Source organism: Dipteris shenzhenensis, chromosome 4 (assembly GCF_047967505.1).
Source record: "Dipteris shenzhenensis isolate YYH24624 ecotype China chromosome 4, Dip_SZ_1.0, whole genome shotgun sequence".
Classification (NCBI taxonomy): Eukaryota; Viridiplantae; Streptophyta; class Polypodiopsida; order Gleicheniales; family Dipteridaceae; genus Dipteris; species Dipteris shenzhenensis.
This window is the reverse complement of record NC_141599.1, coordinates 56,999,412-57,024,398: the sequence shown is the minus strand read 5'-3', so window position 1 is coordinate 57,024,398 and position 24,987 is coordinate 56,999,412. Positions and strand designations below refer to the sequence as shown.

The 24,987-nt window shown below is 46.4% G+C and overlaps 1 protein-coding gene across 2 annotated transcripts in view; it reads right to left on the bottom strand.

Annotated features, from left to right (window-relative positions):
* LOC147903096 (adenylate kinase family protein) overlaps positions 1-24,987 on the bottom strand; it is a 263,128-nt gene that overhangs the window by 105,494 nt on the left and 132,647 nt on the right. For both annotated transcript variants that reach the window (XM_087374183.1, XM_087374182.1), the window contains exons 13-15: positions 20,873-20,952; positions 5,277-5,342; positions 5,105-5,134 (exon numbers count right to left, since the gene is read on the bottom strand). In XM_087374183.1, the coding sequence (XP_087230309.1) occupies positions 5,105-5,134; positions 5,277-5,342; positions 20,873-20,952 (176 nt within the window). The remainder of the gene's footprint in view (positions 1-5,104; positions 5,135-5,276; positions 5,343-20,872; positions 20,953-24,987) is intronic.

Below are 24,987 nucleotides of genomic sequence, written 5' to 3'. Positions count from 1 at the left end.
TTATATGGAGTGGAAGTATGGGGAGGCAGCATTTCAGCCTCTACATGGAATGATATTGAGAAAATGCAAAAAGCTTTCCTAAGGAGACACCTTGGTGTCAAACCCACTACTCCATACTCAATACTTCTGTTGGAAACGGGAAGAAGACCAATTGAATTTCATGCATTGATCAGAGTTATGCAATACCTAATAGAGGTGCAGCAAATGCAACCTGATAGGTTGCCTCATAAAGCATGGAATGCCATCACAAGCATATTTGATCATGCCGCCTGAAAAGGTCAACATGCAAGAGTTTCAACTATCTTTACTGAGCACTTTGCGGAATCACTAGCTGACAAGTGAAAAGAGGGTAAAGCTGGAATATTACCAAGACAACATAAATCCCACATGTTGGTCTACATACATGTCCATAGAGACTCATGCTCAGTCTTATATTAGCACACCTATCCCCCTTCTATATCGCAGAAACATCGCCAGGTTCCGTACCAGATCTCATACATTTGCCATTGAGCAGGGAGCTTGGATACACCAGCCTAGACATGCTAGAGTCTGTACCCTTTGTGACATGCAGACAGTTGAGACGGAGGCACATGTAGCTCTACAGTGCCCCCGATATGCACATATCAGGGAGGACTACCAGCAGATACTGGGGGACTCCGCTAAGTTGACATCAGTCCTCTCCACTGCCTCTCCGGCAGCATTGGGATCTTTTGTCACTCGTCTTTTTACCTGTCGTCAGGAACTCATAGACTCCTCACCTCTCTCCTTGAGGAGACTCTTTTTACATTGTATCGAGACGGGTCCCATGGGTCATTTTTGGCCCCCCGAGGACGCTAATAAATTCTCTTTCTTTCTTTCTTTCTCTCTCTCTCTCTTCGAAGCTCATCTCGGCAGCCCACAAGTCCTTCCCCGTCACTTGCCACACATCCAGTCCTCCACCAGTCGGTCTTGTGCCTTGTAATGGATGGTATGATGAGGAGTGTAAAGAACTCCGCAGGAAGCTTCACCTTGAGACACAGGAGAAGTCTCCCCTCCTCATTGAGACCAAGAAGAGTTACAAGCGTTTGGTGCGACGCAAAAAGTGCCAATTTCTAGCCCGGAATGAGGAGGAGCTGAGAAGTTTACTTTTCAGCTGTGATTCCAAGGAATTCTGGAAGAAATTCCTTCGCTTGAAATCTCAAACTCCTCTTACAGACCCACAGGTTTGGCTTGCCTATACTTCCACTTTATATGATATTCCAGACCAGCCACAGATCGACTTATCCCATGTGCCTAGACCCACCTCCTCTGCCTTATTCTCATCCAATAGTGTCCGAGCAGCAGCTCATCGTTTGAAGACTGGGAGAGCTAAGGACCATGATGGATTGCAAGCGGAGTATGTAATCCATGGGATTGATGCCTTAGCTACAGTCCTCTCCCGTCTTTTTAACGAGTCCATTTGTACAGGTCTTCCACCTAGTTGGCTAGAAAATACTATAGTACCCATACACAAGTCGGGGGATCCTTTGGAGGCGTCAAACTACAGGACCATTATGATTGGCCATGTCATGGCCAAGATTTATGCGACCATTCTAGAAGGACATATAAATGACCATGTCGAGGCGACAGGCATGAGAGCTAGAGGGCAGGCAGGATTTCGTGCAGAGCACTCGACTCTAGATCATATCTTCACACTCAGGGCTTTGATTGAGGAGGCGAAGTCACGTAAGCAACGGCTCTATTGTTGCTTCGTGGACTTCAGAAAGGCATTTGACACTGTGCCGCGTTTCAGACTCTTCCAGCGACTTCGTGACTTGGGATTCAATGGGGAGATTCAATGGGCGATCATGGCCTTGTATGAGAGAGTCACAGGTAGAGTCAGGACACGGGCGGGGCTGTCGGGGGAAGTACGCAGTACGATAGGGGTGAAGCAGGGGTGTCCTTTGTCTCCGACACTCTTTGGTCTCTATATCGATGAGTTAGAGATGTACATACAGACGATGGGTGGTACAGGTTCTTTACTGGCAGGATCCACGATACCGATTCTCTCTATGCAGATGACGTGGTTCTTATTTCTTCCTCCCAGCAGGGTTTACAAGCACATCTCCATGCACTCCACAGCTTTTGTCAGGACAGAGGGTTGTCTGTAAACCTTGGGAAGACCAAAGTCATGGTCTTCAACACGTCATACCAGGTTTATAGGAGAGGCTAGTTCTCTTTCACATTTGATGGGCAGGAGGTGGAGCTAGTCAGGGAGTATACATATTTGGGTGCCACATTTAGAGGTCCAGTCTTCACCATGACGCATGCAGCACGAGACCTGGTTATTCATGAGGAGCAGGACGAGGCGCAGGACCATGAGCACAGAGATAGCCCATCTTGCCAGAGAGCACCGATGGTTCCACCCCGAGGATGTACATATGACATGATCCGGCAGCACCGCAGGATGATCTTACACAGAGGCCGTACCCGTCGCTTTATTTCTAGACGACGGAGGATGATGGCAGATTTTCGGAGGAGATTGCTCCATGGAGACTTGGCACCGCCAGCATCCCATTTGACACTTGCCCAGATCTTCACACTCATGGCAGGAGGCATGGTCGATGGCCATGACTTCCATCATTTCTTTGGATCACAGACCCCTTAGGGAAGACGATGTTCCTCATATTTCATATTTTACATTTTGTATCTAGGCATTTTTGGTACTCTATTTCATTTCATTTTGTATCTAGGATTTTTGTAGCCATTTTTGGCATCTTAGCGGTATTACGATGAGGCCACCTAGCTGGCGCATCGTTGATGATGTATTTTCCTTTCGGATGATTTTGTGTCCCATAGGCCATGTATGGCCTTCCGTGGACCTTTAATAAAATTTCTTTCTTTCTTTCTTTCTCTCTCTCTCTCTCTCTCTCTCTCTTCTCAAAGTGCCGTACTGAAGGCACACATGTCAAGGCTGCTTTAATTGCTGCTGTTTTCACACATTCCGTATAGCTGTACGTATGGACTGCATGCACACAGATTGCTGCTTTTTTTAAATTGCTGGTACAGACTGTATAGACCAATTTGCCCCATTGTATGATCGATCGTACACAATTCGAGGTGACATACAGGCTGTACAATGCACTTAATGCTGTACTGACATGTACGGCAGATTGGAGCTGCTTTCGAGGATGGCTATACAGACTGCATTTGTTGGCTCTACGGTGGTTTCTTCATGCACTCTGAGGCGTTCTGGCTGCTGATTGGATTTGTTTTCGCCTGCCCGGGTGGTCTTCTATGCTCTAGAGCTTCCCTATCACTTCCTTCTCAGCTTCCCTTTCCTTCATTTCTCTAATTCTTTTTCTCCCTCTCTTCTATCCGTGATTGGAAGTATCTTGCACCTTGCTGGAGGCCTCGATAGAGGATAGGTGCGAGAGAAGATTTTGACCCTCTTCCATAGACAGCGGGTACAGTCGTCTAACTTCCCCTTTGTTTTCCATTTGCAATTTTCAAGTTCATTGTGGTGCATTTCTTGTTTGGAGATTCCTTTGGACCTTACACGCTTAAGCAGACACTCAGTTACAGAGGCTGTGCCTGGGAGAGTGCCAGAGGGGCAATGTATTGGATTTGGATGCCTTGAGGTTGCTTGAGCATTCTGGGAAGTAATTGGATGCCTTGTCACGCACAATTGGTCCCGTTTCTGAGGAATTCCTTAGTTTTTCCCTTACAGTTGGGATCTAGTGGTGTACTTGAGCTTGATGCCCTGGAGCCAAGGTCTGGCTTGACAGAGGAACTACAGGAATCATCAGTGCAAGGGTGCGCCCTTGTTGTAAAGCATTTTTTTCCATTTTCAGAAGAATTCAATAAATACTGAAGGGGATGCCAAGGCATTTGGGGCCAATTGGTGTCTCGTGTGATGTTTCATTTGAGCAGGGGCACTCTAGCCTCCATCCAGTTATTTCAAAATGCTTTTGAGTGTCAATTAATTAATGGAAGTGATTGGGAATGATGTAATGCAGCTGTAAAAGGTGTGAATGCTAAGATAGTTTTCTTGTTAGAAGACCTCAACGCTTGTACGTCAGACACCTGGGTTTAGATGGTTGGCTTTTAGTGAGGATTATATCATGTTATTTGGCATACAACCAAGAGACATTGCCACGAAGTATGACTGGCAATCCCATGAGGGAAGAACCCAAAAGAAAAAAAAAGCAGAGAGCACAACTTGATGGTCAGTAGTCATAGCAAGATAGTCTTCATAATGGTTGCTGGTACCAAGGGGTGTGCATCCCTATCAGCTTGAGACAGAGAATCAGGGTTATCTAGGAAAGCAATACTTGTAGAGCATAGAGCAGTGTTGTGGTTAGCATTCATCTTACTAAGGGCACTCTTGGTATAATGTGTTTTTATGCCCCTTGCTTGCCTTGTCGTTTTCAGGCTTCATGGGTTGCACTTTCCAAAGAAGTCACCCCAGATGATATTTGGATTACGTAAGCCTGCTTCAACATGCTCAATTTGGTGAGGATAAGCTAGGCTAGGAATGCTAGTACTCTTGGTATAATGCGCTTTTATGCTCCTTGCTTGCCTTCTCCTTGTCAGGCTTCATGAGTTCCACTTTCCGAAGAAATCACTCCAGATGATATTTGGATTATGTAAGCCTGCTTCAACATGCTCAATTTTTCGAAGGATAAGCTAGGCTAGGAAGGCTAGTTTGCGGATTTCCTAGCATGGAGCTTCTCATGTTCCTTGTTTTGCCAAAATATACAGAATATGGAAGAAAATGAAAGGGAATAAAAGAGGAGGGGCGGTGTGGTGTGGTGTTACTAACGGAGTATATTCTATGAAGTAAGAAGGGATCAGTGTGTGGGTCAGGTAGAACAGCATTTGTTGGCTGCTAGATAATGTTTTGGAGAGTGAAAGTGACTTCAAACTTTAAAGTATGCAACTAACTTATATAAAACGTTGTAAATTTAAGCAGCACCAAAACTTACTGAAAAAGAAATAAGGAATCAAATTAGAAGTTAGAACCTTACTTCAATTACCCCAGTTGCACTTGCAAATTCAACTTGTATAGAAAACTGTAAGTTTAAGCAACACCAAACCTTAATGGCTAAGATAGCAGGAAGCAAGCTAGGAGTTAGAACTTTACTTGCATTACGCCAGCTGCACTTGGTAAATCCTGCAAATAAGAACCTTCCACATGTTTTTACTTCATAGCATAACCACACCTTTTCTTATCAAAGCAGCCAAAAGGAAAGAAATTTGCATAATGTCTAATCATCCAAAGATTTGTTCATGTGCTTCAAAACTATAGCTATTACCTTCAACCGTGGGTTTACAATGATAAGAGGTCGATCACCGGCTGCATTAGCCATGGCTTGCAAATCCTGGAATGAAACAAAAATTTGGGTCTGTACTAGTAAATGAGTGACAAATACCACAAGCTGAAAACAATTAAAATCCACATAACACTTCCATCTATGAAACAAACAATTAAGAGGACCCCTAATCCAAGTCAACTAAGCATGCAAGTCATCCCACACCCCTTTACGTCCATTGAGGAACGATATAGAAAATGTACATAATGCTGACATTGTAAAATTCAAGAAATAGGAATCCAAAGGGGAAACAATAAGAGTCTATTTCAAAGTGCACAAAATAGCCTTGGCAAGGACTAGGACCAATTTGTTACAATAATGGCTACTTGAGATAGTTCACCACAATTTGAGATTGTGTCACACAATAAGAGGTAGTTCGACGGTGAAAACTCATGTTTCACTTTGCTGTGGCCCATCGGCTATAGTGGAGGGTATCCCTTTGTTCTGCCTTCCTTTTCACGCAGCACCGGCCTAATTGTTTTTTTCTGAAGATCAGCCTTGACAGTGACCCTTGGTCTGGCAAGAGGGGCTCAAATGGCAGCACCTTCGACTCCCAATATTGTTAAGGTTTTGCTCTATCCAGAGGATAAGCAACAGGTTCAAAGTGCAGTGGAGGCTCTTCAGACAGGGCCCTGGTAGATTCGGGATTGGCTTCAGGCGAGTTTAGCCCTAGGGGATGACCACATCTAGAAGGTCACCATCTATGGGAGAGGGGTCTTCCTTCTCCAGCTGAGCTCTCCAGAGACCACCTTGTCACTTGTGGAGCAGAGCCCTATCTTTCTTGGTCCTCATCTGGTCTTCCTCTTCCCTTGGTACCATGGCTTCATAGTGGCAGACATGGACACGACTCACCATGTACCTCGCTTCCCGGTGACGCTCCGCTTCTTGGGGCTCCCGAAGGAGTATAGATCCATTCTCCAGTCTATCGGAGGATGTTTTGGGACGGTGCTGGAGTCTCCTCCTCCCTCGGCAGCCACAGTGGTCACAAATGATGGGGTCCCCTGGAGCCACCAGTGAGCAGGTCTCGGTGGACCCTGCGCCGCCCCCTGCCAATCCTAACCCCCCCCTCGCCTCCACCCCCCCCCTTCAGTCACCCCGCCCCCTCCCCCTGAACGTGCAGTCACCCGTACCACCCGTCCCTCCCCCTTCTTCTTGCTCACCTCCCCTCCCTACCTCCACGACTGCAACCCCCTCTGCCCCCCCCGTTACCTATCCCCCTTCTCTCTCCAGACCCGTGCCTTCAGGCAAGGGGGTCCAGAGCCCTCTCCCTTGCAGCAGGCCTCAAGCCCCTCTTTCCAGGCGTCAGGTGCATCCTCCTCCATGCAGCAGAGCTTAGGCAGTCCGTTTTCGTAGCTTCTAGGTCCCAAGCCTCGTCCAGGACAGCCTCTACCTAGAGAGTTCTAGCAGCTAGAACCGTGGAATTATCTTGAGATCCCTGACAGATACCCGATGGCTCTAGAGGTGTCTATCCTGATTTTGCAGCCCCGAGGAGGCTCTATAGGAATGTTTGGCTCGTGGTCGTGCCCTTTTTGGAGGTTTCTCTTCGCGGCGTCTGAAGAGGAGCAGTGGACTCCCACACTGTTCAACCTTATGATGCAGCAGCAAATGTTTGACATGATGGAGGAGTGACTTGGCCCCGAGGGGAGGGAGATGTGGGTCACCCATGGTCACACCGCAACTTTTTAGGTTGGCTTCTCAGCTGACCGTCGTGAGCTAGGTGTTGCAATCTGTGTGCTTCGCCTGGGACTCGAGGTTCAGCTAAAGCAGGCCACGTATTGGACTCTACAGCTTTGTGCAGATAGATTAGGGGCTGATTCCTCATTTCTGAGGCAGTGGGCCACCAAGATAGGCATCAAGCCAGTTATGCCAATGCCGTACTGACACCAATTACTCCCAATCTAAACCCGCACAGCGAAGTCCCAGAGGTCGTAGGTTTCAATACAGGCTCCTACTCATTGGCGAGCTATGTTCTCCACTCCCCCCCCCTCCCCATGAGTTGGACCATAGTGAGTTGGAACATGCACGGGCTCCACAACCGCACGCGTCAGCAGCCGCAGCATCTGTTACTTTGACAAGAGTTGCAGAGGGTAGTGGTTGGGTGGACAATGGACTTCCTCTTGATAGAGGAAGATATATGTTTTCAGTCGGAGATGTTCAACGTAGACGGCACCTTCTTCCAGGGAGAGGCCTTGAGGTATGGTCCCCCGCAGTTGGCAGGAGTGGGGGAATCTGCATTTTAGTGTCCTAGTCCATTGGAGCGGATGTGTATAATCAAGGCGAGCTCATCCCAAGCAGAGCAGTTTGGATGGGTTTGAGGGTTGGGGACTCCAGGATTGGGGTTCTCAATGCGTATGCCCTAGCTTATAGAGTGCAACGACCCGCCTTCTGGAGGCGGTTGACAAAGTCCCTCACGGACGTGGACTCGTGGATTGTTGGAGGTGACTTCAACAATCTTGAGTTTGAGGAGGATACGCGCGGGGGTGCTTCTTATTCCAGGATACCGACTTCGGAAAGAAGCACTTGGGAGCATTTCATTTTCTCAATCTGCGGTTGGGACCCCTAGACGGAACTGGAGTTCTCTAGGTCTCCTATGGCAGTTTGAGTCTCTCCTTTGGGCAGCAGCGCCAGTAGGATGGTCTACTTGAGAGACCAGATAGATTCTATGTCAAAGATTGGGCCATGCATAGTGGTGGAGCCACTGGTATTCTAGCAGGGACTACCCTCTCGAACCACTCCCCTATTGTTCTTCACCTAGAGCAGCCCCGTCGTGGCCTACCGCAAAGAGGGGTCCACATTCCAGATGCTTTGCTCCTGGAGTTGGAGGTACAGTAGAGTATTACACCTATTTGGCAGCAGCCTGAGTCTCCCCCGCAGGGTGGGCGGTGTGGGTAGCTGAGGCGATTCAGCGGAGCAGTGAGGAGCTTCACACCTATGCTATGCACAGCCGTCGTACTCTTCAGGAGAGAGAAAGGGCTTTGCAGTGAACTTGGCCTTCATTGAACGTTTTCGGGAGCAGGATGCAGAGGGCTTTGCGGTGGGACTTGGCCTCCATTGAACGTCTTCGGGAGCAGGATTCAGAGTCACAGTGGTTAGCAGACTGGTATGAGTGTGCTCGCTTGGAGCTTCAGGATACTGAGGTGAGATGGGCTGAGTACTCCTACCACTCTTCTAGATCTCGGTGGGTACAATAGGGTGACAGGATGACCAGGCAGTTCTTTCAAGCCACTGGCCCTAGATCAACTAGCACACAGTTGCACAGATTGAGAGACTCTAGTGGGCAGATGCACTCGGATCCGCAGGAGATCTTGGAGTTGACCTCGAATTTCTATCGGCGCTTGTTCAAGGTCGAGGAGGGGTCCCCACAGGTTTTGGCAGCCTGAGATTTAGTTTGGGCGCACGTTCCAGAGGTGGTCTCCCGGAGTGTGAGTAGCTAGTTAGATGCGCCTTTTTTGGATGTGGAGCTTTGAGAGGCCCTTCGGGCTCTTCCATCTCAGAAGTGCCCTAAGGAGGACAGGTTGTCCTCGGATTTCTTTAGGTGCCTCTGGGAGTGCATTCATACCCCCCTCGGGCTCTCTCCCTTCGACCCTGAGTCATGGCTCGATATGCCTGATCCCGAAGGGGGGGAATCGCTCGGACCTAAGATAGTGGAGACCGATTAGTCTCCTTGACACTGCGTACAAGATCTTGGCCGAGGTCTTGAGCTTGCGGCTTCGCCCTCACCTAGTGGACATCATCCATGACACGCAAACAAGTTTTGTCCAGGAGCGTAGCATCTTGGACAACATCTTTACTTTCTGGGAGGCACTGGATGGGGCCAAAGAGGAGTTGTCTTTTTTGGCGGGCTTCATGCAGAGGCTTGGCTTTTCAGATCGCTGGATCAGGGGTGCCTCAGCCCTTTATGCAGGTAGTTCGAGCCGGAAACTTATTGGTGGCTAAATGGGGAGGCCTTTTTGCTTTCCAGCTCGGTTCGGCAGGGATGCCCCCTTGCCCCTTTCTTATTCCTCTTTGTGGCTGCAGTCCTAGGGTATTTTCTAGGGTCTTAGTCGACGGGACTCACGAGGAGGAGGCTCTCGATTCGGCAAGAGGAGTAGCTTTTGGACTTAGAGTTTGTAGATGACATAGCCCTTTTTGTAAAGGGCTCAGCTCGAAGCTTGGATACAGTTAGGGAGGCCTTGGCAGTGTATTGTCTAGCCTCGGGCTCCAGGATCAACTGGACCAAATCAGTCGGCTTTCTCGTAGCGATAGAGGCGGTACAGGATATCTAGGATTGGGGCTCAGCACTAGGCTTCCGGTGGATTCCGAGGGGGCAGACAGCGAGATACCTTGATTGCCAGGTTGGCATTGATATTTCAGCAGAGCAATAGATCTCCCCGGACCTAGAGAGTGTTCGGTGCAAGCTTTTGTACTGGAGCTTGGCCAAACTCTCTCTTGCAGGAAGGGCCTTGGTGGCTAACTAGGTCCTCCTTGCTGCCGCTTGGTACATAGCCTCGTGCTGGTGTTTTCACATGGGATGTATGGGATAGCTGAGGTGCTTGGTGTGCGATTTCCTCTGGGCAAGATCGGATGGCACGTGTAACACCTGACCCAAGGGGTAGCCTGGCAGATAGTGATCCTGCCCCAGGCCCAGGGAGGATTGGGCATCATTGAGATCCGGAGATGCAGAGCACAGCCTTGTTGGGCAAGTTGGTAGTGAGGGGCCTCACTCCAGGTATAGAGCCCTAGAAGCTTCTTCTGCAGCGCGGTCTCCTTCGGTACCCCCCCTGCACGGGTGGTGAGTGGTAGCAGTCACACATATGGCTCTTCTCAGAGGTCCCCCATATAGGGAAGGGCTCTCCCTTGATGCGCAGTCTCTTCAGAGTTTGGTAGCGATTGGCAGGGGGTCTTATCCGGGCTGGTCCTCAGTTTTCTAAGGAGTTTACATGACAACCTCTGATTTGGTACCCGGAGGTCGGGGATCAGGATGGTCGCATGCTGGGAAAGAGGTTACACATTAGTTAGGCATAGTGGGACAGCAGCCCAGATCGATCTTTCAAGATGTGGGCGAGACTTCTGGTTGACGCAGAGATACGATTAGATACCCTCTCACATCTTCGGGGCACGGGCCTGAGGATGGTAGAGATTGAGGCAAATATCCCAGAGTCTTGGTGGGCGGGCCTTCAGAGTTTCACATCAGCACAGTGGTTGGGCTAGTTCTCAGGGACAAGGGTACCTCTTCGGATTCAGCTATGCACCCTCCCTCCCATTCTCAGCCGAGCCTGGTTCTATAGTGTGGGTCCTGGTGGACTCTTGCAATCTCTGACAAATGGAGATCCGGAGATGGATGGAGCTTTGGATCAATTAGGGTGGCAGAGAGTCAGAGTAGTGGGCCGTCTAGGCAAGGAGTGGTCGATCGACACCTCTCGCATCTCATATCTTGATGTAGCTCACTGGCTCTTATGGTTATGGGACGGTCATCCCCTCAGTGAGGTACAGTGGGACCCAGGCGAGTGGTTTTGGCTCTCTAGAGTAGGCCACTCAGAGAGAGTGGAGGAGATGCCCTTCTTCTCTTATATTACATGCATAGGATGCCACTTGCAGTTGGAGGCGGTAGCTTGGACTCCATGGAGAGAGGGCATTGGGCAACACAGCAGGTACCTCGAGAGGTGAGATCCAGGTTCTGGACATGCCTCTGGTCTTGTCTCCGACCGCGGAAGATCTCCTACTTTTTCTGGATGATAGCGCATGGAGGTCTTCCTGTTGGCCCTTGGTTGGAGTAGATGCGGGTGGATGGCAGCTGCCATAGATGCACGATTGGGACTTTGGAGATGATCCCCCACTCCATTTGGAGCTGCCCAGCAACACAGAGGATATGGCGAGGAGCGATTTAGATCGTGGCGAGGCTTTAGGGCACGCGGAGGGACTTCACGTGGGGCATAGTTGCTTGGTTGTCAGAGGGTGGCCATGCCTTTCCCATTGACGTGGTCTCTCCAGCATACAGGATACAAGGCTTGTGCATTCACAGCACTAAGTTTCATGAGGCGACCCCTCCCACTAGTCATCGACCTCTTCCTTCATCGGAGGACAGCGTGTGGGGACAGTCATGGTTGTTTTGGCCCAAAAGACGAGTTTTTGACGTCCCTGTATCTTTTGATTGTCAGATCCAAATGGCATAATGTTACATATTAAATCAGATGACAATGCATGATTTAGATGAATGTCATGACTTTTTGCACATTCTAAAAAATTGCATGCATCAGAATATGAATTTTAAGAATTTTTGGTCGATTTGTTGTACCAAGTTTAAAGTAAGGTTTCCCATAATAGGGAGCAAGAAGAAACTTCTATTTTGCGGAAAAAATAGCCAAATTTTAACATCATCTACCTTTTAATTGCACTCAAGGGATTACTCTTTATAAACCATAAAGCGTGTACGAGCAAGCATGTGTTAAAAATCACCCCTATTTTTATTTTTTACATATCCTCATGTAATTGGTTAAACCCCTGTACGTGTTTACATTTCCAATCTTAAATTTTTTGCCCCGCTCCTCGCTCCTAATCGCTCCTGCGTCGCAATCAATTAATTTGTTTGTTTTGTTCTGCTCATTTTTACTAACATAAGGCTAATTTTTTACTAGTAGCCACCCTTGGCCACACAGTTTCCCATAGCTATCAATAGTGCCCAATTAACCACCTATCTGCTCAAAGCAGATTAGGAAAGCATACAAGAGCTTTCTCCACTGTCCACGACTGCCATGACCAATAGTCTCTCACCCTATGGGTGGCTCATGTCCACATACAACAACTTGTTTCCCATAACAAAACTGGCATCACAACACAACAAAAACTATGGCAGTCACACTTGTACCATCCCTCTCGAGGATCCAGGGTACCATCCCTCTCGAGGATCCAGGGATACTTCCCATTCCAAGCATGGATTCCTGACCCTTGCCTTTTCAGCAGTGAGGTACTAAACATGTGGCCTCTGTCAAAATTCACTCCCTACATGTGACCCACCTCCTAGGGAAACCAAAAAGTATGTTCCTAGTACCGAACAGGCGTCCGTACGTTGGAGAGTTGTACTCCTGCACTTGTGCTTCTGTACGATGGCATATACAAAGTGTGAAGGCCCCGTATGTTTTCGTCTGTGAGCTCGTGTTCACCAATCTCTCGCCCGAATAGCCCATCCTAGGTGCTTCCTATGTTCCGATCAAATCAGAACCTCCTGGAGCTGGCTGCATGCAAGTGCCACGCGGCAACTTGCCACGTGGTAGACCTAAGGGAAAATGGGCATAAGAGAGAAGAAGTTCAGGAAGAAGGTGAGTTTGGCAAGGATGATGCCACGTGGTAGCACGACCTAGCTAGGATTCTCGGGTTATGGTGGCTTCCATGGCTCTAATACCACATGTTGGAGGATCAATGGAAACATGGTGTGGACACAAGATGAAGAAACAACATATTTATTCATATGAGAGATGGCCAATATATAGGCACTCGTTACACTCCATGTATGACATCATATGTAAGCTCAGTAGAGATTTTGCCCCCCAAGGCCCTCTTTGAATGCCTCCTAGGCATTCAAAGAGCCCCCACTTCACTTGCTCCAAGGCATAATTAATGCCTAGGAGTCCCTTTTTCACACAAAACAACCCAGGCCTTGCCCCTTATTTTTTATAGGGTCCTACCCACCACATGCAAGCCCGCATGCAATCACCAGAAATCACACCCTCGTGTCATACCCCTCTCTTGAAACATGGCAAGCAACCTTGATTGCATCTGAAATACACGTGAATATACCATCATTAAAGCATGTATTACAAACTGTCATAGCATATATGATTGTTTAGAGCCTAGGGTAGCAATCCATATACACTACAAAAACCATCTCATAGTGACTAGTACACTGATCATAGAAGTCCCAAGGTAGATGTACTATTAGCAAGCAGTACCTCGGGTGAAACATACAATGTCACCAAGCGACCTCCATGTCACCGTCTCTATTTACTCGTCGTTCCTCTTCATTTAACCTCTCTTTATTATGACGCTGGTAATGATCACGGGCGATGGCTTTTATTTTTCCTCCCAGCCAACTCAGGGACCTGATACGTCATATCTCGTTACATCCATCGTTGTTTTTCCTTTTATCCTTATCCCTGAGATCCACATTTTCCCTAGATAGTTCCTGGCCACATGTCTTCATTTTAGGCCCTTTCTTAGATGCATCCTTTTCTACCCCTTTCTTGGAGTTCATTCAAAACCAATTGCCCCTTGGCAATTTGCACATTTTGATGCACCTAGGCCCTAGCCCTATTAGAACTACCTAGTCAATGCCATTACGCCCTCACCTAGGACCTTGGCAGTTACTTCTCTTGACCATTTAATTACGCACATTAACTATTACAAAAGTTGGTCATCTAAGAGAAAATGCCCACCGATCTATCCGAGGTCATGCTATCTCGACTAGAGCATAACATTCCTTCCCTCTTCAAGCATCAGCGTCCTCGATGATGAAATCTGGGAATGCTCTCCGCAACTGGTATACGGATTCCCAAGTAGCTTCCGATAGAGGCTGACCATGCCATGCAACCAACACCGTGGGTATCTTCCGATTTCGTATTTGCATTGTTCCTCGGTCCAGGATCCTTGTTGGTTTGCGTTTTGCAATATCCTCTATCTCCTGAAACAAAACCACACCTTCGATTAGTGAGTCACCTGTATGCAAAAATTTCTTTAAGCGCGAAACATGAAAAACCGGGTGCACCTTACACCCGTGTGGCAATTCTAATTTATAGGCTACACTGCCTATTCTCTTTAGAATTAACCACGGCCCACAGTATCGAGGTGATAACTTAGCACACTCTCCTGAAGTCAACGACTTCGAGTGCGAAGGAATTCTGAGAAAAACTTTTTCTCCTTCTTCAAATACTCTTATAGACCGATTTTCATCCGCATACACCTTGGCTCTATCCATAGCCTGGCGGATGTTAGCTCTCGCAAGTGCTAGCATCTCCCGCATCTGAACTACAAAGTTCGCGGCACTAGGCACTTTCTGAGGTACTCCAACTATAGTCGGATTGGCTGGCCTATAACCATAGTTCAGTTTAAACGGACTGAACCCAGTAGATGAATGTTTCCTATCATTGTAGGCAAACTCCAACAATGGCAACCACTTGTCCCATGTATGTTGCCTCAATGACACATATGCTCTCAGCATATCCTCTAAAGTTTGGTTGACTCTCTCCGTCTGACCATCCGTCTCAGGATGATCCCCACTACTCATTCCCAACTCAGTCCTTAGTGTCTCAAATACCGCTGTCCAAAAGTGACCGGTAAACCTGACATCTCTGTCCGACACTATGGATCTAGGCAATCCATGCAGACGAAATATATGTCTAATAAACAAATCCGCTACTTGCGGGGCACTAATAGACTCTCTAGTCGGAATGAAGTGAGCCATCTTGGTTAGACGATCAACCACCACAAGGATAGAATTATACCCTCCTTGTGTTGCAGGTAGTCCTACAATGAAGTCCATGGAAATGCTCTCCCACTTACTTAGTGGTATTTCCAAGGGCTGTAAAAGTTCGGGTGGCTTCACCCGCTCGGCCTTACTTACCTGACACGAGAAACACCGTGTCACATATTCATGAATATGCTTTTTCATCTTTGGCCAAAAGAAATCTCGCTTCACGAGATTACATGTCTTCTCGACCCCTGGATGTCCCGCACACGGGCTATCATGGCATTGTCGAATGACTCTCTGCCTGAGATCATTCTGACCAGGTACTACAACCTTGCCATTTCTAACTAGCATACCATCCCTTATGGTATATCTTGCATAAGTTTGGCCTTTTCTGGATGCCAGGTCATCCTTTTCATTTTCCCCGGGTTTTAACACATGAGCTTTAGGCCACAAGCTCTGGACAAACTCGTCCACTTTTTGAGTTTCTCTTATCTCGGTCATTAGAGCACTCTCTAATACCGTGAAACTCAGGTTGTGCATAATGCGAGACAACGCATCAGCTACCTTATTGTCTTTTCCTCTTCGGTACCGAATCGTTAGATTAAACTCCTGCATGAGCTCTGCCCACCTAGCTTGGCGGCCCCTCAAGTCAGGTTGTTTACAAAAATGTTTCAGAGTATCATGATCTACATCCACATAAAACTCTGAACCATACAGATAATGCCTCCATGTTTTCAAAGCATGGATAACAGCATACAACTCCAATTCATGAGTTGGCCAATTCCTTTGAGAGGGAGAAAGCTTCTTGCTTTCAAAGGCTACTGGCCTTCCCTCTTGAAGGAGAACTGCTCCTACCGCAATGCCACTTGCATCGGTTTCTAGGAACAACGGTTTCTGGGGATCAACTATTTTTAACACCGGTCCTTTGACCACAGCTTGTTTTATGGTGTTAAAACTTTCTTGTTGATTCTGTCCCCAAACAAAAGGTACTTTATCTGAGGTCAGATCAGTCAATGGCGATACTATTCCGGAATATCCTTTGATATGCCTTCTATAAAACTGGACAAATCCCAAGAATGATCGCAATGCGGTCAGACTCTGAGGGATTGGCCAAGTTAGTATCGCAGCCACTTTCGTCGGATCCATTTCTACCCCCTGTGGAGTAATTATGAACCCCAAATACTCAAGCCTAACCATACACAGTATAGTTTTCTTTTTATTCACGTAAAGACTGGCTTTCCTCAAAGTACTGAACACTATTCTTAAGTGTTCGCGATGCTCAGTAATACTTTTACTGAATATCAGGATATCGTCAATAAAATGTACTACGAACTTTCCGATATACGGACGTAGTAAATCGTTCATAAGCATGACGAAGGTCGTTGGAGCATTGGTAAGTCTGAAGGGCATTACCAAAAACTCATAATGACCAAACCTACTTCTAAAAGCGGTTTTATGCACATCCTCGGCTCTAATCCGGATCTGATGATAGCCGCACTTAAGATCTATCTTGCTGAAAATTACGGCTCCATGTAATGCATCTAGCAAATCATCAATCCGAGCCATCGGATACCTGTGCTTAACAGTGATATTATTCAATGCTCTGTAATCTATACAGAGGCGAAACGTATCATCCTTTTTCCTCTTTAATATCACTGGTGAAGCAAAAGGTGAGAAACTTGGTTGAATCTGCCCCAACTTGAGGTATTCTTCCAGTTGCCTACGCACCTCCGCTTCTTCAGTAAAACTCATTCTATAGGGAGGTCTATTTACAGGTTCTGCCCCCGGGATCAGTTCAATCTTATGCTGAACTTTCCGCTCTGGAGGTAACCCATAAGGTAGTTCATCCCTAAAACATTCAGAGAACTCCTCTGTTATAAGATTAGCCAGCTTGGCCATCTCATCACTTTGCGTAACATCAGTGCTAGCCGAAGACTCATCCACCGACTCTACCGATGCTGTGCAAAGGTATAAAAACTCTACTTGAGCCTTTCTGATTTCCATCACGGAAACCAACGGTCCCTGAGGTATATCTTTTTCACCTCGCAAGACATAAAGCACATCATTCATCTTGAATTGATATACGTGCTTTTTCCAATCAATGGCTGGATTCTTCCTAGAATGCCACGCCATTCCCAGGGCTATATCCGCATGAGCAAGCTTGGTCATTTCAAAATCAAGCTTCTCAGTATAGTCCTGAATCCGAAGCTCCAACTGGGTAACCCTTTGGTCCCATACTTCAGTTGAACTTCCGTCTGCCATCCTGACTGTGTACGCATAGTCAGATGGACTTGTCTTTAATTTCAGCCTCTTCACGAGCTTGGAGTTAATCACATTGTGAGTTGACGCTGAGTCAAACAACACAATGACATCATGACTGGCCACTTGCCCTTTCATTTTAATTAACTCCGTATCATTGAAGGCTGTATACCCCGTTGCTGCGGGCTTAGATAGGATGTTATCAGGTGCACTCGTCACTAACTTAGCAACAGATACACATAACAAACAAGGTACTAACCTCTGAGAAGGTCCCGCCAGTTGCATCTGCATATGTTCCGCACTGGGACTCTCCTGCATTTCTACGTCGCATTCAGATATTATCATATTAGCCGTGCGACGATCTTTATTCAGTGGACAATCCTTCCACTGATGTCGCTGAAGGCAGCCGAAGCACAATCCTTCTTTCCTAGCTTTCTCTTTTTTTTCAGGGGTCAATGAGGACTTTGACCAAGCCCGGGCTGCCATTGGAGTTATTTTCCTTTTCACCCCAACGGTGGTACTTGTCTTTACTGGTCCCTCAACCGGCTTCACCTGCTTGGTTTGGCCACTTGGCTGCGAGACACTTGTCTTTGAAACCCATTTCCTCGGAAATCCCCCTTTTCTCGGGTGCTCATACTGAGTCCCTGCCTGCACAAATCCACCAGATCTACCTCTGGCATCCTCATAGTTCAGGGCTACTGCTATAGATTCATCTAATGTAGTCACATATTTAGCCCGAACTTCCATTTTGATCTTGTCGTTCAGTCCATAGATATAGTCTTTTAACTGAACCGACATAGGGAGAGGGTCTGCTATCTTCATGACACATTCTCTGAATTTGTCAGTGTACTCTGCCACTGACAAGCTCCTCTGACGAAGATTTCTATAAGCATCCCAAGCTCGGGATTCTTCATCAGGTGGGAGAAAGTGTTTCTTGAATTCAGTTTTGAACCCTTCCCAGGTGGTTGGAGCAACTTGATCCTTCTGTTGCTTTATCCACCATCTGCCCGCTGCCTCAATAAACAGGTGTGTGGCCTCGCGGATTTTCTTTAGATCGGATTTAATCTCACAAATGGCGAAGGCTTCTTCCCACTTGTGCAACCAAACCTCGATCACATCAGTCGGTCATCCGACCAGCGTACTTCTCCGGTCTATAATTAGCAATATTGGGCACTTTGACCCTTGCGCGCTCTAAGGAATGTACACTGGGCTCTGGCTCAACTAGAGCTTTGCCCTTATCAATCCTAGACGGTCTAGCCGACAAAGCTTGCACCATCTCCCTGATCTCATTTTGACCAGCATTCACTTGAAGTTGTTGGTTCATAATCTGCTGTAAAGCATCCTCTAATATTGAAATCCTACCAATCAATGTAGGTGCTGCGTGATGCGACATCTGTTGTGTAGACTGTACTCTAGACTCGCTAGGATTCACCCTTGAATTCTGTCCTTCTGCTTCCATTTGTTGAAAGGGAGTTTTTTTTTTTTAAATGCGAAAACTCCAAAAGTACAGCACTTCAAAATCCCTTCCTGTACAGGAACAAAGTACTGCAAACTAAGAACTTGAAATATATATCCTAAAGGGAAAGAGATGCCCCCTGGATATCCTTGAACTCGCAAAAAAACTCTGCCCTGTTATATTTTCGATCTGTCAATCTAAAATGGTGAAAAGCCTGCCATCACGTGTGCGCTGATCGACAAATCCAAGCGATGTTGGGAAAAAAAAACTGCGGGTCTTTCGTGGCCGTCGTTTCGGTTCAGATTTCGTCGTCACCTCCTGCTCCACTATCCAAACCATCGCGCAACGCCTACTGCCCGTCAAACTCTATCACGTATCGTGTGCCTGCGCTCCTTTATCACGACCACTCACCTCGCCATCTTCAATCACATGAAGATCACGATCCCTCCTGTCTGTGTCTATCGTTCACGCTGCTCGTCAAGGACTCCAATTCGTGCGCTGCCTTCCGAGACCTGATAAAATCAACGTGACTCCTTCACGTAGCGCAGATTATCAACCTGCTCCCAGCCGCTGCGTCAAGCCTTCAAGGTGCAATTTTGATCTTTCGTCATCCGCACCTCAACTATCTCTCCCTCTTCATTGACGCAAACTGTGCTAAGAATCGCCTCACGTAAATAATAACTATCTAAGTGCGCTGCTTCCCTTCTCGTCGATCTCTATGCTCTGATACCAAATGTCACCGTCTCTATTTACTCGTCGTTCCTCTTCATTTAACCTCTCTTTATTATGACGTTGGTAATGATCACGGGCGATGGCTTTTATTTTTCCTCCCAGCCAACTCAGGGACCTGATACGTCATATCTCGTTACATCCATCGTTGTTTTTCCTTTTATCCTTATCCCTGAGACCCACATTTTCCCTAGATAGTTCCTGGCCACATGTCTTCATTTTAGGCCCTTTCTTAGATGCATCCTTTTCTACCCCTTTCTTGGAGTTCATTCAAAACCAATTGCCCCTTGGCAATTTGCACATTTTGATGCACCTAGGCCCTAGCCCTATTAGAACTACCTAGTCAATGCCATTACGCCCTCACCTAGGACCTTGGCAGTTACTTCTCTTGACCATTTAATTACGCACATTAACTATTACAAAAGTTGGTCATCTAAGAGAAAATGCCCACCGATCTATCCGAGGTCATGCTATCTCGACTAGAGCATAACACTCCAGATATCTAAGCTGTCTGTAACAAAGAGATAGAGGTACCACCCCTCTCTTGAGCATCAGGCAATGCTCCAGACCTACGCTCTGCTGAGCTTGAGGGAGCCACAACCAAAGTTGGTTCAAGCAAAAAGCTTCCAAGTAAAGCTACAACAATTGAGGTGTATCTGCCAAATCACTCTAGCCACTTCACTTACAATGGTGAATGACTCCAAAACTTCAACTTTACCTCTGACTTTGCTTCCCTTATGTGCCAATACCTGCTCGGGAACTAAGATATCATCATGTTCCCCATCCTCTGGTTATGCACAGAAGGCATATCCTCTGGCACATCTCCCTGAAAAGGTTTGAGACGATTCACATTTCAAGCTTTATGAACCCTCCATAGATCTGTTAGCTTCAACCAGTAAGCTACATCACCAATCTGCTAACATACAATGCCAATTCCTTACAAAAGCATCCATCTCTTGTCACAAAGCTGGCCAAAGAAAATCTCAACTGCTTTCAAGAAGCATCAGTACATCGATGCCCTGCACGCTAGGCCCAGAGAGCTTGTAACACCAGAGACCATGCATCTGAAGGAATCCATCTCCGAGAGTATCATGCAAATGTTGTTGTCCATCAGGCAACTGATCATAGAACCTTGCAGAATCCCCATCCTCTACATACAAGTCCTTCATTGCATCCAACTAAGGACTCAACGCATATGGTTCTCAGACAACCTAGTCCGAGTGAGGAAAATATCTCAAGGTATGATGATCTGTCCGAATGAGTCTTTCTAGTTGTTTGGGATTCACCCACATAGACAGGATTTTGATCTATTTTTCATTTGGGTTTGATATTGGGTACTTTGGACTCTATGAAAGGACAGAAATCATAAGAGTTTTTGGTGATCCAATTTTTTCAATTTACTCTATTCTCAAGCACTCTTTGCAGCAATCTTTTTATGATTGCTTGCAAACACAGTCTATAGATCATGATGTATACTTGCCATATATTGAGATCTTTTCTTTATGTATTTGGGCACATCCCACTTTGGGATAGTGACTCTGTAATAGAATGCAAAAAACTTTTTCACCCAAAAAAAAAAGTGTGTGTGTGTGTGTGTGTGTGAGAGAGAGAGAGAGAGAGAGAGAGAGAGAGAGAGAAGCAAATAATAATACTCACATCAATGATACAATTTGCCACAGCATTTTGGGGTGCCATAAGGATAAACACTTCATCTTCTTCACATACTTGACTTGCGCCTGCAAAACCATAACCCTCGGAGATCTTACAACTTGTAAGATATTCACAAAAATGAAGCATATTTGTATTCTAAAATATATTGAAAGGGTGCCCCTGATCAAGGAGGGGCAATGATGGTTAATAAAGGAGAAGTTAGAACTTTACTACATTTTGTGACTCTTATGTACTTTCTGCCAGATGATATCTATACGATTGCTACATGTATGGTCAAATGGTAAAAAGACTAGCTCCTTACTGCTCAAGAAGGGTAAAAATATAATTTGGACAACATGTAATTTTTGCATTCACAGATATAAGAGGATCGATGGTTGTGTGATGCAATATTGGCCGTTGGCACTTGCTTCATGGTTACCTTCGGTAATGAGCTAGAACCCAAAGGAGAAACTTTGCAGCCAATCTCTCTTTCTTGCCCAGACCCTTGTGGATAGCACATCCTTTTTGCAGCAATCTCAAGTAGAAGGCTCTTATTCCTTTAAAAAAGAAAAGCTCTAACGCTTTGCAGGAGAGGAACTAGGGCATCATATGAAAGCTCTTCTATGTACACATCTTCCATTCCTAAATTGACTTCATACAAATTGTAAGGTCTATAGAGATCACTTTCTTGAAGTTACAAAAGATGGTTTCATTTAGAGACCACGGTTTTTTAGTGCAGATTTGTCATAGTCTATTACAATTTTGCTAGGCCCAGTCATGGCTTCATCCCATAGACTTGAGACAGATATGCTTGGTATATCAATAACAAGAGGTCGAAACAGAGGACCGTTGGATTTTCAAGTGACTCCTACAATATTAGGGCCTAGCACAAGGTTTCATTGGGATGGAGATATGATACTAGACCAGAGGATATGTCTGGTGTATGAATTACAAGAGGTTGAGACAAATGACCATTGGATCTTAAATGCCTCCTTCTACAAGCTTAGAGGGTGGTTCCATTGCCTCTTCCAAGTGGGGTGGGATGTAGTGATCTCACCCACTTTGTTAAGTATCCGGATCAAAGATGCCAAGCCCTCTCCCTATTTTCAAGGAGAGAGATCACCTACTAAGGTCATGTTGAATGCCATACATAGACTAATTAATTGTTTTTATTGAGGGGATCAAGATAAGGAAAATTTAACGTAGGGCCGCATGCACATGAAGACTTGGATCAGAAGCCTGCAAGTGCTAGCAACAAGTGATACACGTACCACCTCATCTATAATATAGGTCGTCGTTTGCATGGGATACATACCCGCTCACCCTCCACATCATGCATCTTGATATTTGTGGCAGCTAGGCACCTACAAGCTTGTCATGTGGGTACAGGACTCTGAGGCTACTCGAACTCCCACTCATAATAGATAGGGAAGTAAGTGTACGATTGGTCATCGGTGACCGACAACGGATATAATTGAGAGACATAGACATGCCGCACCCCCTAAAATGCCATAACACACGTCTTAAGTACTTCTCTTGCTTACTAAAGATAAACAACAAAGTATTAGATCCAACTCTATTGAGGTGTGGTATAATGCAAATACAAACCAAGATGACTAAGGTTTGTTGTCACCACTAACTGGTACAATTAAGATGGGTGTAGCCAAGTGGTTTGCACTCCTGAATGCATCCCTCTGCAAATATTGAAGGATTGAGATTGTATAGATGCCGCGGACTAAATATATTAGGTATCTGAAAATGATGTCCTTCCCCAACTTCGATCAAGATGTCAATGAATCCGATGCTCATATGCACATGAGGCTCTAATCACGATGTGCATCAATGTAGTTGTCGAGGAAACCCAAAACTTCCCTTAAGCCATGTGTGAGGTATGAGAGAAATGGATGCTTCAACATTGCGAGTGCTAGATGAGTCCCTCAAGTGACGAGCATGCCATGTTCCTTGATTTCTCCCCTAGGGTGGGGGAGAACCCCTAGAAAGCCTAGCAAACCAAGGGCTACTTAAGTTATACTGGTAAATTATCTATTGAGAGTCCTAATACATAAAGCCTTTGTATCCTGTGTGAGTAACATTAGCTAGATAGCCCTTAGCATCTCATGAACACTTGGGTGCTAGTCAAGGGAGGGAATCATTCCTCGAGAACCATTAAACAATAATATCCTCTTGGAAAATAAATTCCTAAAATGCTGCTAAATTAATTCCTAGAATCATCCCTCTAGCTAGACACATGTGTGCATGACGCCTACTCACATGTGCACACAAAGACCATGCATGTAGACAAACACACACATGCCCTCTATGGCTAAGATTCTTTGATGAGCAGACATGATGGCATATAGCCATAGTCTATGACACGCTGCCTAACGATTCAAAGAGAGTTCTGATTTGCAGTTTGGACACGGCCTCATCATTCATGTGAGCAAGGAAGGTGGTATACTAACCTCTAGGAAGAATGGAGGTATGCATTGCAACTTGTGACCAAAAAGCAGTAGAAATAGAATAATATGCCTTCATCCAATGTGCAGCCCACTCCCTCATAAGGGAAATATACATCAATAACTTGTTACCCATACACCCAAGGTAATCTATGTGATTTCCTTCAACAAGACACCAATAGACCTTTTGGAAATTATTTGGTGGAATGTTCTCAAATGAAAGACGCTCAGGTGGAGCAAGAGGGAATCAATGCCCCCACAAAGAAGACTTGGGAAGGTAGACTTTTAGCATTATTTGAGTGCAATTTTTAAGGTTTTATTTTTATATGTAGACTGAAAGCACGTCACACTAAGACAATGAGGCAGATCTATGGACAATAAAAGTAGTCATATTAGCATACTCATCATGAACCCTTCCATTTGTCATTATATTACAAAGAGTAATCCCCAAGAAAGGGACGTGCAGCTACAACGTTAGAAAATCTCATTATATGACAGGAAAGTAGGATAATCAAGATCCCGCGCATGCTAGAAGTTGAAAAAGAATCGCTATAGAGATGCCCCAAAAAAGTGATACTTAGCCAGGGACGGATCACCTAAGGTCCTATGGTTTCGGTCCTTCCATAGATCCATAGTGCCCAAAAACAAACCCAATGAAAGAAAAAATCATACCCCAGCCTGGTAGGATGAAACCCAAACAGCCTGAATAGCTTGCCAAAGCAAGCAATACGGAAACGGGTCTGAAGACAATGTTGTTAAAAAAAAAGAATTCACGAGAATCAGGGCAATGCCAAATAGAGGACACATAGACTCTTGCAAAAGGATAAACATGGGCCGATGAGTAGCATGATCAATATGTTAGTGAGCCAAAATCTATCCAAATGGAAAAACCCAAGCATAACTCGCCATAAGAAGATCTGTTGACGAAGATGGAGTTTGCAAGCCCAAATTTTCTGCAGCCTTTTCTTTCACCACCTAGAAGTACGTGTCATGGACTAGCAGATACGATTCACATGAACAGAAATGCAAGAAGGAAGATGTTACACATCAGAGGAGAAAAAGGACTGAGCTCCCTGCTCCCAAGGCTGCTCCTCATCGGCATAGTCTCACCTTCCTCTCTTCCAGCCCGCCTCCACCTCCCTCACCACTCCTGCTGCTCCGTCTCCGCTCCCGTGCGCTTCTTTGCTGTCCTCTCCATCCTCCCCCCCACGCCTTCTCCTCCCGTCGTGCCATTCCGCCCCCCCACGCCTCTTTTTGTCCCCCACGTGCCTTCTCCTCCACCCCCGCTTCACTTCCGGCTGCCCTCCCCACCTTAGCCTCCTTCTCCATCTACTCCCCCGCGCCCTGCTCGCTTCCTTGCCTCTCTCCCCCTTCGCCTTTGCTCCTTCCCCCTGTGCACTTTCCTCAGCCGGCTTATCTTCTCCCTACCCCTTGTTTTCTTCCTCCCCTCCCTGCCGCGCCATTTCATGCATGTCCCGCCTTTGCTGCCTTTGCTGGTCGTTTTGCTGCTGGAGACCACCCACAAGCAGTGTGCGTGGTATTTTCGTGGACCTGCACAACCCTCCGCGGGGCTGGGATACCTAGGAAGCACTTAACCCCTTCGACCAGCTTTTTTGCCCCTCCAAGAGCTGGTAGACAGCCACTGCAATCGAGTTGTTTCAGCCC